This window comes from Hirundo rustica, chromosome 25 (genome assembly GCF_015227805.2).
Source record: "Hirundo rustica isolate bHirRus1 chromosome 25, bHirRus1.pri.v3, whole genome shotgun sequence".
Classification (NCBI taxonomy): Eukaryota; Metazoa; Chordata; class Aves; order Passeriformes; family Hirundinidae; genus Hirundo; species Hirundo rustica.
In genome coordinates, this window is record NC_053474.1 from 5,167,152 (window position 1) to 5,181,876 (window position 14,725).

Sequence of the window (14,725 nt, forward strand, 5' to 3'; positions counted from 1 at the left end):
TAACAGCGTTTAAACCAAAAAAAAAAAAGAAAAGGAAAAAAAAATTGTAAAGCTGTTAGAGATATCAAGACAAATGCAAATGAAGTCTAATCCTTTGTGCTGGAGCGGTGGTGGTTGGTGGGGTGGTGGTGGTGGTGGTGATTCCTACTTTTTTGGGTTACAAAGCGAGTAGGACCTGGAGCACAGGAACCTGGCCTCGGAGCAGGCTCTCCTGCCTCCCAGGCTGGGGTTTCAGTGGGGTTTGGGCTCTTCACTCTACGAGCTTCACTGAGAACAGGCGCTTCCCAAAGCGCCAGCGGGACGAGTAAACCCCGACCAACCTCAGCACAGCCACGCCCCGGCCCTCCGCCCCCTCCACCCACGCATCCAAACGGATCAGGAGAAAGAGACAGGATTGCATTACCTCGGTCATTTTGGGCTTCCTGGAGCTGGCCGGGACCAGCCTGCCCGCCTCAGGCCGCGGAGCGGTGGCCATGGTGTAGGTCTCCTTGCTCACCTTCTGCTTGGACCTCAGCAGGGCCAGGGCTGCCTTGGTGGACACCCCGGGCAGGTTGGGGTTGTAGAGGCTGATGCACCAGCTGGCGTACACCGAGGAGCGGCCATCCGCTTGCTGGGTGTGATTTGGCTTTATGTAGTTTAAATAGCACCAACTGACATTAGTGGTTGTGTGGAGACTGGGGAACTGCAGGACCTTCTTGGTGTCTGTGCCTTCCCGAGCCTTCCCCGCGCCGGCGGCGCCCTCGGGCACGGGGGCAGCGCTGGCAGGGGTTGGTGGAGGCTGCTCCACCAGTTCTTTGGAGTCTTCCTTCTTCACGGGCTGCAGAGGCTCCTGGCTGAGGAACTGTTTGCCAGCTGGCTGCTCGTACTCCTGCAGTGCCTCAAAGCTCGGGGAACCCGACCGGGACGCTGCCTGCTGGGAACTGCTCGGGGTTTCCTTTGGCTCCGACTGCTCCACGGACACGCTGGGTGGTGTCTGAACCTCGACCCTGTCTTGGCTTTCTGCGAGGAAGTGAGATTTATCCTGCTTTTTCCCTTCCTCTGTTGCACTGGGTGGCTTCACCACTTCCAGCTTCTCTTCTGCTTCAGACACTTCCTCCTCCTTCACTCTCTTCTGCTGCTGGGTCTCCATCGTCAGCTCCAAACTGCCGGCTGGGGACAGCATCCTTTTGCTCCCCCCGACCGTGGAGGGGCCCCCTTCCAGGCCAAGGACGCTGTCTGAGGGGCAGGTGAGGGGCATGTAGCCCTTTCTTTCCGGTAAGGGCAGGGGCACTCTCAGGTACGGGCTCTGGAAAAGGCTTCTCTGCTCCTCTGTGATCATCTGGGCCAGGTCAAAGCCCAGCCCGTGGACGTCAGCGCTGCACACCAGGGCGCCCTTGGGCTGGCGGTCATCGAATTTGGGGAGGACGATGGTGGAGGAGCTGCACTGGGACTGCGTGACCAGGATCTGGGAGAGCGTGGTGTACATGGCGCTGCCGTAGGAGGGCATGTTGGTCTGGATGCGAACGGGGACAACCAGGGACACCATGGGCTCCGTCCGGGTGGGGACAACGAGCTGGGTGACGGTGACAGAGAGCGCGGGACTCGCTGCGCAGGTCAGAGGGTGCAGCCTGCTGTCCGAGTCGTAATCCGTGCACGGGGACAGGCTGGAGCTTCCTGCTGCCGAGAACAAACTGGATTTGATCTGTGGCAAATGTCCACCGGCATCGCCCGGCAAGTGGAGGGCAAACTGAGACTGGAGCGGCAGGAAGAAGGCGGAGGGGATCGGCGAGGAGCCGGGGTAGTGCACGGGCAGGAACGAAGGGTGCCTGAAGGACACCTCGGCGGGGTGAGACATCAAGGGAGGAGCGATGTGGAGCGGGCCCGGGTGGATGAGCGTTTGCGGGAGGGGCAGCGGCGGGGTCTGGAATATGGAGGGAGGGATCTGAGGCATGGAGAACTGGGCGGAGAGGATGTCAGACATGGTGTGCGCAGCGAAGAGCTCTGCAGACTGCCCCGGCTGCGGCAGGAGGTGCTGGTAGGGGAATATGGAAACCTGGGGGGCCATGAAGTGCTTCTCGTGCAGCGTCAGCTGCGGCACGGGGTGGTGGAACACCTGCAGAGCCTCTGTGTACGGCGGGCTGTAGGACGGCTCGGGGCTGTCCTTTGGCTGGCTCTTGTCGCTCGGGTAGGTGCCGTGAGAGGGCAAAGGGGAGGACGAGGTCGGCTGATGGGGCAAACTCGTGGCAGGAGATTTACTTGAAGAAAGAGCCGGATCCTCCGTGTCCGGCCAGCCCGGCGGGGCCGGGTCTGGCTCATGCTCGGGGTGCCTGGTGAGGGATGCCTGCCGCACCAGGAAGCATTTCCTCCTCTCCTGGGGGGCTGAGGAGGTGGAGGGGCCGGGGGTGGAGGCTGGAGTGGAGGACAAGCTCCCATAGTCGAAGGATTTACTGCGAGTCTCTGACATCTGGGAAGGGTGGGACACGTTGGGCGTCTGCTCGGAAGCGGATCTCCGCATTTCCCTGGAATGGTGGTGGTGGCTGGGGACCATCAGCATATGGGAGCCAACGCCGGGAGGTTTGGGGTGGGATTCGGAGGGCTGGCTGCTTGACTCTGGCTTGGTGTGGTCATCCCGGTCGAAGGAGATGGAGTGGCTGGAGCCGTGGGACAGGCTGCTCTCCTGACTGGGGCTCCGGGTGAGAGAGACGGACTCAAAGCTGGACTCCCCGGAGGACTGGGCCATTTCTGCCAGCCGGAGCCGCTTCTTCTTGGGTGGGAGTTTTTCCGCAGGGAGCTGGGAAAGAGTCTGGCTCCTCTGCGGCCACTGGAATTCCTCGGTTTTCTCTGGCTCCTTCGGAGGAGGCTCTGGCTCTGTTTCTGGTCTGTCCGGCTCTTCAGTGACCAGAATCTCAGGGACCTGGATGTTGGGCTGGCGGACCAGCCTGGGCTGCAGGGAGTGAGGGGGGCGGCTGTGCTGGGGCGTGGGCTGAGATGGGAACTGGGACAGGGGCTTGTCCTCTTCCAAGCTGCTGGGCTGCTCGATGGAGTCTGACTTCTCAAAGGAGCTCGTGTGCTGGATGACAGAGATCTCCTTGGAGGTTGTTCTCCTCTCCTTGCCCTCCGCGCCCGAAGCCGGTTTGGTGTTCCTGGAATGGAAGCCGGCACTGGCCTCGGAAGGTGCGGATTTTCCCGAGTCTGCTGGTGACTTCATGGATTCACGGGTCAGGTTTAGAGCCACATCAGACGAGGCCAGGTTTGCAAACTGGGTGCCTGGGCCGGTGCTGGAGGAGGAGGCGTCAGACATTTCGAAAGCTGGAGGTTCCTCGTCGTCCCCGAGGCTCTTCTCCTTCCGCCTCTTGCGCAGCGGGGTGAGCTCCAAGGTGCTGCCCAGCTTGTAATGCATCATCTGGGGCCACACGTCGGGATCCGCCGCGCTCTTCTCCGGCTCTGACGAGGTGTGGGACGTGGCAGAGCGGGGCTTGGAGAGCTGCAGTTCTGAGCAGTAGTACTTCTTGTGGGCCTCGTAGTTGTCCCTTTTCTTATAGCGAGCGCCGCACACGTTGCACTCGTACATGAACCCTTTCGCCTTCGGGCCCTTGCGGGACTTTTTGGTAAGATCGCTTTCCTTGGTTTCAGGCTCCTCGGGAGCTTTGGGAACAGTTTCTTTGCTGGCAGAGCCGGCCTCCTCCGAGACGTATTCCACTCCCAAGGGTAGCTCGATGGCTGGTTGGCGTTTCAGCATTCGAGGGTGGGAGGAAAACGCTTGGCTGCGGCTTAAGACTTCCGGCTCCATGATGTGATCATCGAATGAGTAGCTACCTCTAAAGGTGTGTGGAGAGCTTATAGTGCATGCAGCAGAAGGCATTGAGTGGCTTCTTAGGAGAGGCACTGTCTCTGTGGCACTGTGGGATTGCTGAAGTGACAACAATGATTGTTCGGGCTTCATTTTTTCACCGTGGCTGCTGGAACCAGACTTGATGTCGAACTGGAACGGTTCTCTGTACGCACCGGACTTTGGGGATTCAATGCTGCTACGCCTTGACAGAGAGCTTCTTCTGGGCTTCACACTGTCGATTTCACTGGTATCCACCACGGCTTCGTTAATGGTAATTAGCTTAGTGATGTGTTCGATCACCTGTGTTCTAGGCACAGACAACGGGACCATGCTGGGCTTCTCGTCGCCGGACAGGTGTGGGAACCCCTGGGTTGTGTTTGCAGCCAGCGCCGCCGTCCTTTGCCCAATCCTCCCACACTTCCCGAAGATGATCTCGGCGTAAGATTTGGCGTTGGTGTTGGGAGGGCTGATCTGCTGCTCCGCGCTCTCGGATCTGGAGAAGTACCCGGACTCCGTGCTGCCTTTGCTGCCGGGGCTCAGGAATGCCTGCTCGTCGATCACCTTCTTGCGCTCGCTCAGGCGCAGCGCCAGCTTCTGCTTGATGGTGTGGGTGTCCTCGGACTTATGGCTCAGGGCGTGCTCCGACGACGGCTCCACGAACTGGGAGCTGTCCTCGAGGGACTGGGACATGCTGGAATGGGACAACGAGCAGCGGTCGTGGCTGGAGCCTTGGCTGCCCGCGCTCAGGAGGCTGCTGGAGAGCAGGGTGTGCTTCTGCCTGGGCGACAGCTCCACGCCGTGACCCGACATGGCTGCCGTCTCCTCCTCCGAGTCCGTGCTTTCCCCTTCTGTCGGCTCCTCGAAGTCCTCCCCGCCCATCCGCTCCATCTCCAGGCTCGAGGGGTACATCTCTGCTCCGATCCCTGAGGCCAGCCCAGCTTTTATCCGGTGAGCGTGAGACTTCCTGTGTTTGTACAAATTGCTCTTGGTCTTGAAGGAGAAGCCGCATGGAATGCAAGGGTAGGGCCTCTCGCCGGTGTGGGACCTGATGTGCTTCTGGAGCACGCTGGGCTTCGCGCAGGGCCTGCTGCAGTACTGGCAGATGTACTTGCCCGGCTTCGGAGGCTTCTTCTCCTTCTTGTGCACCTCCTCAGCTTGCTTCAGGGACACCTGGGCAGGGCGGGGGATGAAGACCTTCTGCACGGCCGGCATGTCCTCTGCGGGAATGATGGGCTGGGAGTGGGCTGGGAGGAGCTGGCCGTGGTGGGCGTGCAGCCCGGGGGACGGGAAGGAGCCAGAGGGCCCTGGCCTGACTGGATCAACTAGCTGCCATGTGGGACCTTCCAGGACATGCTCCGGCTTCCCCGGGGACATAAATGCTGGTGCCAGTGCGTGCTGCTGAAGCTGCGGGACGTGGGCGGGGTGGTCGAAGGAGGAGGGCTTGGGCTGTTTCTGGTGGCCGGGCTTCTCCTGGGGCTCCTCTCGCGGAACGGGCAAGGAGCCGGAAAAGTGCTGCTGAGAGATGATATCTCGGAGAGGGGTTCCTGGGGAAGGAGCAGAGCTGCCCTGGTACGTAGCTGGGGATGAAATACTGCCTTGGAAAGCCTCTCCTTTGGGAAGCCTCTTTCTTGGACTTTCCTCAGCCTTTTTTGTGCTCTTCTGGCTTTGTTCAGGATCCATGACCTTAAAAGGGTCTTTGAATGCTATTTTGGGAAGGTTTTGGCAGGCTTCATTTATGAATAATAAAGGTCCCCTCTGTAGATTCCCTGTTTTGCCTGCATTTGCTACGAAGCTGGAGCCGCCAGGAGATGGTTGTTGATTTAAGATTTTACTAAAGTGTCACTAGTTGCTATTTGATTCAAAAAAAAAAAAAAAAAAGTTTCAAGGTCAATAAAGTTCACATTGGTAACACATGACAAACTACTTCAAAGACAGAAAACTTTCCAAAACTTTCAGTCCAAATATTTTCCTTGTGAACTTGGTTAAGGCTTTAAACCTTGCCATTTTATTTCAGTTGACAGTGGCAAGCCTTCAAAGTCAAGATGCAACCCACAATGTGTCTCTTGTTTGTTATGCAAACCTTTGAAAACTTGAGACTTTAGCGCTCATCTCAGAAAGATCCTCTTTTTTTTTTTTTTTTTTCCTCTCTCCTGCGCAAGGAAAATAACACTGAACGGTGGATGTCCCCCTGTGTCTTCCTTCTGTTCCACTTTGGAGTTCAAAAGCCTTGGAAAAGTATTTCCCACATTTCTGTAATTACATCCAAAAGAAAAACAGACAAGAAAAATGACTTTAGCTTTTGTGTGTAAGTAATTAACCGCTGCTCCTTCTGGGGGGGGTTAACAGTAAATATTTTGCACACAAGTAATTCAGAACAACTCACTGAATGCCTGCCATTCACAAGACATTACTTTTAATGGCAACCTAAACATAAATTGCGCTCAGGCGAACCTCGGGGACTCGGTTTAATGCTCACAAAACCTGGCTCTGAGGCAGCAACCAAAGACAGGAACTTGAAACAGAGACAGTTTGGGAAAATGAATTAAAACTCTTTCAAACTCGAGTTCCTCCTAATCTCCTGCAAACATGTAGGGGTTTAAAGTTTTTATAATTGTATTTCCCTTCCAAACTGACTGACTCCAAAGCTCTTACTGGCCTCACGCCTCTTACATCCCTGACAAATAACAAGGCATCTCCTCGGGATAAAAGCTGCTCTCGAGCTGTGCTAATCTTCAGTGTCACCTACAGCAAAGGCAGGTAAAGAGGAGCTTTTGTTGAAGTGTTGCTTCTTTAATTTCCTGCCTTTTGTCACCACACAAAGGTACAAATCCAATTTCTGTGGCACACAGAAACAAAGGTGCAAATCCAATTTCTGCGGCGCACGTGTGGGGTGTCATCGTGGGCTGTGCCTAAAGGGAAACCCCTCTGAAATGAGTGTGGATGGGACCTCTCAAACCCTCTCAACCACCCTGGCCAGCAAACACAGCTCAGGGTGGGATGGGAATTGCCCTGGAACGGCACCCTGGCTGCACTGGAGTCAGCCAGTGTGTCCAGAGATGGAGTGGAAGATGGGTGGGATGCTCTGACGGAAAAGAAGGGTGGTGCTTTTTAAATGAAGCGAATTGATAGGTGTGACTTATAATGACAAATTAATTATTGTCCTTCTTTCCGAAGGTATTGCCTGAGGGCTAGGACGGGATTAGACTGGATTAATTAGAGGAAATTGCTCCAAGCCCTGTGCTCCCTGGGGATGGGGCTGAAGTGCAAGTCCAGCAGAGCAGGACGGAGCAGGGGACTGAGGTCTGAGCTCAGCGATGGCCCAACTCCCTCCTGAAGCGTGAAGAGCCAGCAGGAGAAAGCACAAAATCCCACTCCTGGGATTCCTTGCTCCTCATTCACTCCTGCAACCCTGCGGACTCAGTGAGAAAAGGGACACAAAGTTTAAGGGGATTTAGCTTAATTTAGCAGAGTCTAACGCTACTGGGATGCCCTGGGACACATCACGACCCGCCAGACTTCACGAACTCTCTGAAAACTGTCACCTCGGATGGCCAAATTTAGGGTGCAAGTCCTTGGACACGACTCTCTCACGGAGAGGGGCAGGGACGCAACGGGGACAGCGGATCCCCCGAGGGGCTCAGCCCAGGGGCTCCCCTGAGATGTCATTTTTTACTGCCTGGAGAGGTGGCTTCTCTTACTGCCCACCTGTGTCACCACATCTCAGGGAAATGACACAAGAGCAGTCCCAAGCCTTGAACTTCCCTTCCCTTTCCTCAAATCCAGGTCCTGCTCCATTCTAGCACCAGCTTCAAACTTCCCAGGACCTGCAGAGCACCTGCTCTTGCCCTGACTTGCTGGAGAAGTCAGGCTGACTGCTGTGAGAAGGATTTAATTACATTTTGAAACCCCTTTTCAGAGAGCCCTCAATGGTGAGTAACCCTGGCCGTGGTCTGGGCTAGACTTTGAGCCCAGCATTTATTCAAGATCAAAGACACTCACGGAGCTGATTTATCACCTTGATTTCTGCGCAGATTGCTGGGCTTTGCCCCACTCGTGACACACAGAGCTTTTTAACTTGGGAGAACTGGATTTAAGCAGGGACAGAGAACATGAGCTGGGTAGAAGTGGATTTAAGCAGGGATTTTTTTTCAGCACGAGCAGAGTGACCTGCCACAAGCTCAGTTATTCACATTTAAGAATTCCCAACTCAACCTGAACGACCTTACAATACTGAATTTTCTCCTATAGGCCACATATCAATTCCTAATAATTAGGCTTTAATAACAAATTTAATAATCAGGCTTGCAAAGAAAATTCTTGAGTTAATTCATTGTCACCCCAAATATTCAGACCGTCCTCATTCTCCTCTGATGAACACATGGGCCCCAGCTGATTTTTTATTTTTTCAGGAATTCTGCACGAAAGTGAACAATTCCAGAACAGGCCAACAAACAAACACACCTGGCTGCCTGCAGCAGCGAGCTGGGCCATTCTGGGCCAGTTCAGGCTACTCCGGACATCGTTACTGCATTACTGGGAATGAGGCTCCTGGAATGCCAGTGGCCAAGGATAATTCTCCTGACTGGAAGCAGTTTGTCCAGGCTGGGACTCCTCCAAGGAAAATTTAACAGTGCAACAAAAAATGGGAGGGAAATAATTGAAGCCTGGGAGGGTTTCTCCACTGAGGATCCAGAGGGAAGGAGGAAGAAAAGGGGAAATTCATCGGGATCTGCAGCTCCTCCCGAGGGGCAGCTCCCAGCTCTGCTCTGGGACAGGGACAGCACCAGGGCACGGCTGGAGCTGGGCCAGGGCAGGCTCAGGCTGCAGAGAGGGAAAGGTTCTTCCCCCAGAGGTGCTGGCACTGCCCAGGCTCCCCAGGGAATGGGCACGGCCCCGAGGCTGCCAGAGCTCCAGGAGCCTTGGGACAGCGCTCCAGGGATGCACAGGGTGGATTGCTGGGGGGTCTGGGCAGGATTCCATCATCCTTCCCCTTCCGGCTCAGGATATTCCATGATTCTACAACCCTACACTATTTTTATTCTCACTTTCCCTCAGCATTCTGAGCATGGCACCGGAACAATGACAGCAAATCCTGAAGGAAAAAGCACCATGGATTACAGGGCACACGGTTTCCAGCTGCTGCCATCACATGTGTGCAGCCCAGCCCAGGGCACAGGCACTCAAACTGGGGATTCCAGCCTTTATTTCTATTCAAACAGGATTTCTCACTTGAAATGCAGTGGAGCGAACACAGCCAGGAACTCCCGTTCCATTCCCAGTGCCAGAAACAAAGGCTTCCCCCCTGATGGAAGAAATCAGTGACAGAATTCCCTCTGACTTTAATGGGATCAGAGTTTTACCCTGAAGCCTGAGAGAGAATGCTCAGAAAAATGCTTTTATAGAAAGTCGCAATTGTGGGAATTCCGAATTACCTTATTATGGCTGAAATAAATTTGTGCATTTGTGCAGAGACCCAGACACACATTTTCCCCCAATCCTAAACTTCACCCAGTCCTAAACCTCTCCCAATTCTAAACATCTCCCAATCCTAAACTTCACCCAGTCCTAAACCTCTCCCAGTTCTAAACATCTCCCAATCCTAAACTTCACCCAGTCCTAAATCTCTCCCAATCCTAAACTTCATCCAGTCTTAAATCTCTTTCAGTCCTAAACTTTACCCTGTCCTACACCTCTCCCAGTCCTAAACTTCACCCAGTCCTACACCTCTCCCAGTGCTAAATCCCACCCAATCCCAAACCTCTCCCAAGTCCTCCTGGAGGGTTCAGGAAGAGCTGTCCCATTCCAAGCCTCAGGCTGGGCCTGGGACCATCACCCCACCCACACCAGCTCTTCCCCACCAGATTTGGGGCTGAGCCCCCCCTGAACGGGATGAGAATGCTGGGCCTGACACCTGAGCTCCACCACCGGACAGACATCAGGATTTTCCAATGGCATTTGTGGGAAGCTGTCACAGCCCTGCCTTTTCCATACTCTTCCAACCACAGCAGCATTCTCCTCTCTGTATACGCCCAATTTTAGCCAGTTTTTAGGGATGCCAGGGTTCTTAGGAATGTCTGTTGGGCCGCTAGAAAATCCATCTGTTTATCAGTCATGATAATTGTGAAGCCAAATTTTAGACAAATTTAATGACCAGCAATACTTGACATTTTAAAAATACCCTTTAAATCTCGCAAATGCTGTGCAAGCGAGGGAAGTAGGCACAGCACAAGATGCTATTTCTGTTCCACTGAGGGAAGTGGCAGCCACTAAAATGCTCTGCCTGTGGAAGGATCCAGCATTTACCCCTTTATTATCAAGGATTAATCAATCTAGGGAAAACAAATACTTTGGGGGTTTTTTTTGCAGCTGATGGTGTTCCTCAGTTCTTACAAAAAACCCCGAGCCCGTGTATAAAAACAGATGTGAGAAGCTCAGGGTGGAGAGTTTGGTGCTACCTGGGGGTCGTGGGAGATCCCAAATCAGCTTTGAACAAATGAAGGGATTGAAGAAGAGAGGGGTTCAATGCAAACAGCCGCAGGGGCAGACCCCTGCAATCACCTCTTGGAACTCGAAATATAAAAACGCAGCACTGAGAGGGCTCACGAGGCAGAAGTTACTCAAATTAATTGAAGTGAGAGCAAAATAAACTGCACAGAGAGAAAGGCAGGTCCTGCTCCCAGGTGGCAAAGGGCAGGGGAGGCACCCAGGGTGGAAAAGCAGAGGTTACTCACGCTGGACTGGGCAGTGTGGAATTTCGGTGGCGTCCCTCTCTCGTCAGCCCAGGGCCGAGTTCATTCTGTGTGAGGAAGAGCAGGCTGCGCTCAGAGTGTGCAGATATTGCAGTTCCACCTCGGCAGGAGCAGCCAGGGCTCTGCTGGAGACAGGGCCAGGTAACCACAGCAGGGCACAAACGGTGCCACAGCCGGGGCGCCCCTGGGGCTGCACCCGCCCCCCTGGGGCAGCACCAGCGCTCAGAGGAAACAGCGCTGCTGGGGCTGCTCCTGCTCCTGCTCCTGCTCCTGCTCCTGCTCCTGCTCCTGCTCCTGCTCCTGCTCCTGCTCCAGCCCAGGGGTGCCTCCTCATGGATCGGCTGTTTCTCCTGCTGGCACAAGTGTTCCCACTCCTGGCCCAGGTACTCCTTATCTGAACCAGGTATTCCTTCCCCTGTCCCAGTTTATCCTCCTCTGGATTAGGTATTCCTCAACTGAACCAGTTATTTCTGGTTCAGATGAGGAATATCCTGGACCTCTTGGCCCAGGAATTCCTCATCCTATCCAGGTATTCCTCCTCCTGGACCAGGTATTCCTTATCTAAATCGGGTATTCCTCCTCTGGACCAGGTATTCCATCTCCTCACCCAACTATTCCCCCTCATGGATCAGTTATTCCTCTTCCTGGCCCAGCCCTTCCTCCAAAGCTCGTATTTAGTCTCGAGTTTTGCATTTAGGCCACCTTTAGTTTCAAGGAAATCATTCAGTTGCTCCACACTGGCCTTCCACAGAACTCCCAGCACATCCCAACACTTTTCCTGTGAGAAAAGACTGGAAGAGCTGGGGATGCTCAGCCTGAGTAACAGGTTCTGGGGAGATCCTGGATCCCTTTCCAGTGCCTAAAGGGGCTCCAGGAGAGCTGCAGAGGGACTGGGGACAAGGCCTGGAGGGACAGGACACAGGGAATGGCTCCCAGTGCCAGAGGGCAGCGCTGCATGGGAGATTGGGAATCAGGAATTGTTCCCTGGGAGGGTGGGCAGGGGCTGGGATGGAATTCCCAGAGCAGCTGTGGCTGCCCCTGGATCCCTGGCAGTGCCCAAGGCCAGGCTGGACATGGGGACAGTGGGAGGTGTCCCTGCCATGGAATGGGGTGGCACTGGGTGGGCTTTAATGTCCCTCCCAACCCAAAGCATTCCAGGATTCTGGAATTCACACCTTTGGATCCTGAGACTCGAGCAACATCTGCCAAGCCACCGTGGATCACCGTGGGGAGAAGAAAACCCAGAAGAAAACCTAAACAGGAGAGGTCTGGGTTCCATTCCCACTTTGGTCACACATTTCCTGAGTGAAACGGGGCCAGTTCATCTCTGCTGGGCCTGAGTGAGTCCCCATTTCCAGGCAGGGACCCTTCCCCGTTCCACAGCTGTGCTGGGACTCAGCACTGAGCATCTGGGGGGCCCTGGATCCTCCGGGAAGGGAGAGACCCACCGAGATAGACAGGGATCCTCTAAACTGGAAACAGATGGGGAGACAGCCAGGAGGCTTTCTCTGCACATTAAAAAAAATTCCAGGATTAAAAGGCTGTGCTTATTCACTTTTATTTTTATCCCACAGGGTTTCAGCAGTTTTCCCTCCCACCTTTCCAGGCAGAGAAGGAAAACTGAGGAAAACTTGAACAAACCCAACTCTGCATTTCTTCAAGGCAAAGGGTTAATCTAGAGAATTTCATCACTTCAAAGAGGTTTTCCAGCAAAGCATTTGAGTCACAACAGAGAAATTATTGCAAAACCTGCATATTTGAGAGATAAATATTCCCAGAAAAATCACCATCAAAACTCAAAGGGGGAGGAAAGAAAAAGAAAAAAGAAAGGAAAAAAAAAAAAAAGGGCAGCAATCCCTGTGCAGCCTGAGGAGCAGCAGAAGGGGAGGGATGGAGCAAAGCATCAGCACTTCCATGAATTCCTTGGAGCCAGCGCTGGGCTCTGCCCAGCCAGGACAAGGCTCTGGCTCAGCCTGCAGCAGCCCCCAGCTCCCTCCCAGGGCCAGCCCAGCTCCTGCTGATCCGTTTCCGTCACTAAAAGTGGGATTTGCAGCCTGGCTCCTGCTCCTGCCGGCACTGCCGATCCACTCCCTTATTGCAGGGGGCTTCTCAGGGGTTTCTTACATTTATGAGGACACTGACCCTGTTTTCTTGCAACCAAAATCCAAGAAAATCAACTTTTTTGGAGACATTTAAGATCACCTTCGTGGTCCAGTGCCTGTGACTGTGAGGAATTCTGAGCATTCCCACCTCATCTCCTCCATGGGATTGTGCAAACCCCCGCTGCTCTCCCTTGACACTATTTAAAAGTCGCTATTTAATAATTTTAAACTACTCCTGCCTAATGATTCCTTCACAATTCCTGAGGACTGCCAAACCCAGGATGGGGAGGCAGCTCGTGGTGAGCTGGTGATTCCAGCCAGGGTAACGTGCCCTGAGCACAGGGAAGGCAGGAATTGCCTTTCCCTGGAAATGTGTTCCCCTGCAGAGACTCCCGGTTGAACCCAGGGATTGAGAAACCTCCCAGAATGTTTCTGCATCGCTTCAAACCACAGGAGTGGGAAAAATAATAAAAAGAAGCAAAGGACAGCTCCAGTTCAGAGGGAGTTTGGGATTCCTGCTCAACCTCAGGATTGCAGAGGGAATCAGTGGGGAAGGAGTCGATCCCACAGCCCTGGTTCCATGGCCAGGAGGCTTTGGAGGGGTCAGTGGGAACGGCTCCCCCTGACCCTGCCTGGATGAGCCTCTCCTTGGATACTGCCTGGATTTCCCTCCAAGGATACACAGCAATGCATGGATCAACACAACAATCCATGGATGCACTCACACCAATCCATGGATGGACTCACCAATCCATGGATTCACTCACACCAATCCATGGATGCATTCACACCAATCCATAGATTCACACACCAATCCATGGATGCACACACCAATCCATGGATGCACACACCAATCCATGGATTCACACACCAATCCATGGATTCACACACCAATCCATGGATGCACACACCAATCCATGGATGCACACACCAATCCATGGATTCACACACCAATCCATGGATTCACACACCAATCCATGGATGCATTCACACCAATCCATGGATGCACACACCAATCCATGGATGGACTCACCAATCCATGGATTCACACACCAATCCATGGATGCACTCACACCAGTCCATGGATTCACACACCAACCCATGGATGCACTCACTAATCCATGGATGCACACACCAATCCATGGATGCACACACCAATCCATGGATGCACACACCAATCCGTAGATGAACTCACCAATCCATGGATTCACACACCAATCCATGGATGCATACACCAATCCATGGATGCACACACCAATCCATGGATGCATTCACACCAATCCATGGATGGACTCACCAATCCATGGATTCACACACCAATCCATGGATGCATTCACACCAATCCATGGATGCACACACCAATCCATGGATGCACTCACTAATCCATGGATGCACACACCAATCCATGGATGCATTCACACCAATCCATGGATGCACACACCAATCCATGGATGGACTCACCAATCCATGGATTCACACACCAATCCATGGATTCACACACACCAATCCATGGATGCACACACACCAATCCATGGATGCACACACCAATCCATGGATGCACACACCAATCCATGGATGCACTCACCAATCCATGGATGCACTCACCAATCCATGGTTTCACACACCAATCCATGGATGCACTCACACCAATCCATGGATTCACACACACCAATCCACACGTGCACACACCATGGGCATTCCCATGGATTCAGGACTGGCTCCACACTCCTGTCTCCCTTTTCCATGTGCTTCTTCCAAAATCCAGCAGCCCATGGATGCCCGCACAGCCCATGGATCATCTCCAACACCAAACCCACTCAGGTACAGGAAGGGATTTTTATTGGATTATTCCCAGTTTGAGAAGCTGCATCTTGCTCCAAGGGGAATCTCACCCTTCTGCAGAGGGAACATCCAAACCCCAGCCCCCCGAGATGGAGGGAGCTCCTTCAGTCCAGGAATTCGGTTCAGGAAACTGATCCTGCCTCCTCGTTTCCTGGAATTGGAGCAGCCCCAGCAGCTCTGGAGCTGGAGGATGGAGGGTGACTCCACTGCCCTGCTGCTCC

General features: G+C 53.8%; 1 protein-coding gene across 6 annotated transcripts in view; it reads right to left on the minus strand.

Annotated features, from left to right (window-relative positions):
• Positions 1-14,725, minus strand: part of HIVEP3 (HIVEP zinc finger 3) — a 270,464-nt gene that overhangs the window by 57,446 nt on the left and 198,293 nt on the right. For 4 of the 6 annotated variants that reach the window (XM_040086054.2, XM_058423553.1, XM_040086051.2 and 1 more), the window contains 2 exons: positions 10,543-10,607; positions 404-6,061 (listed from right to left, as the gene is read on the minus strand). In XM_040086054.2, coding sequence (XP_039941988.1) covers positions 404-5,491 — 5,088 coding nt within the window. In that variant the 5' untranslated portion in view covers positions 5,492-6,061; positions 10,543-10,607. The remainder of the gene's footprint in view (positions 1-403; positions 6,062-10,542; positions 10,608-14,725) is intronic. The other 2 variants (XM_040086055.2, XM_040086052.2) reach the window with 1 other exon arrangement.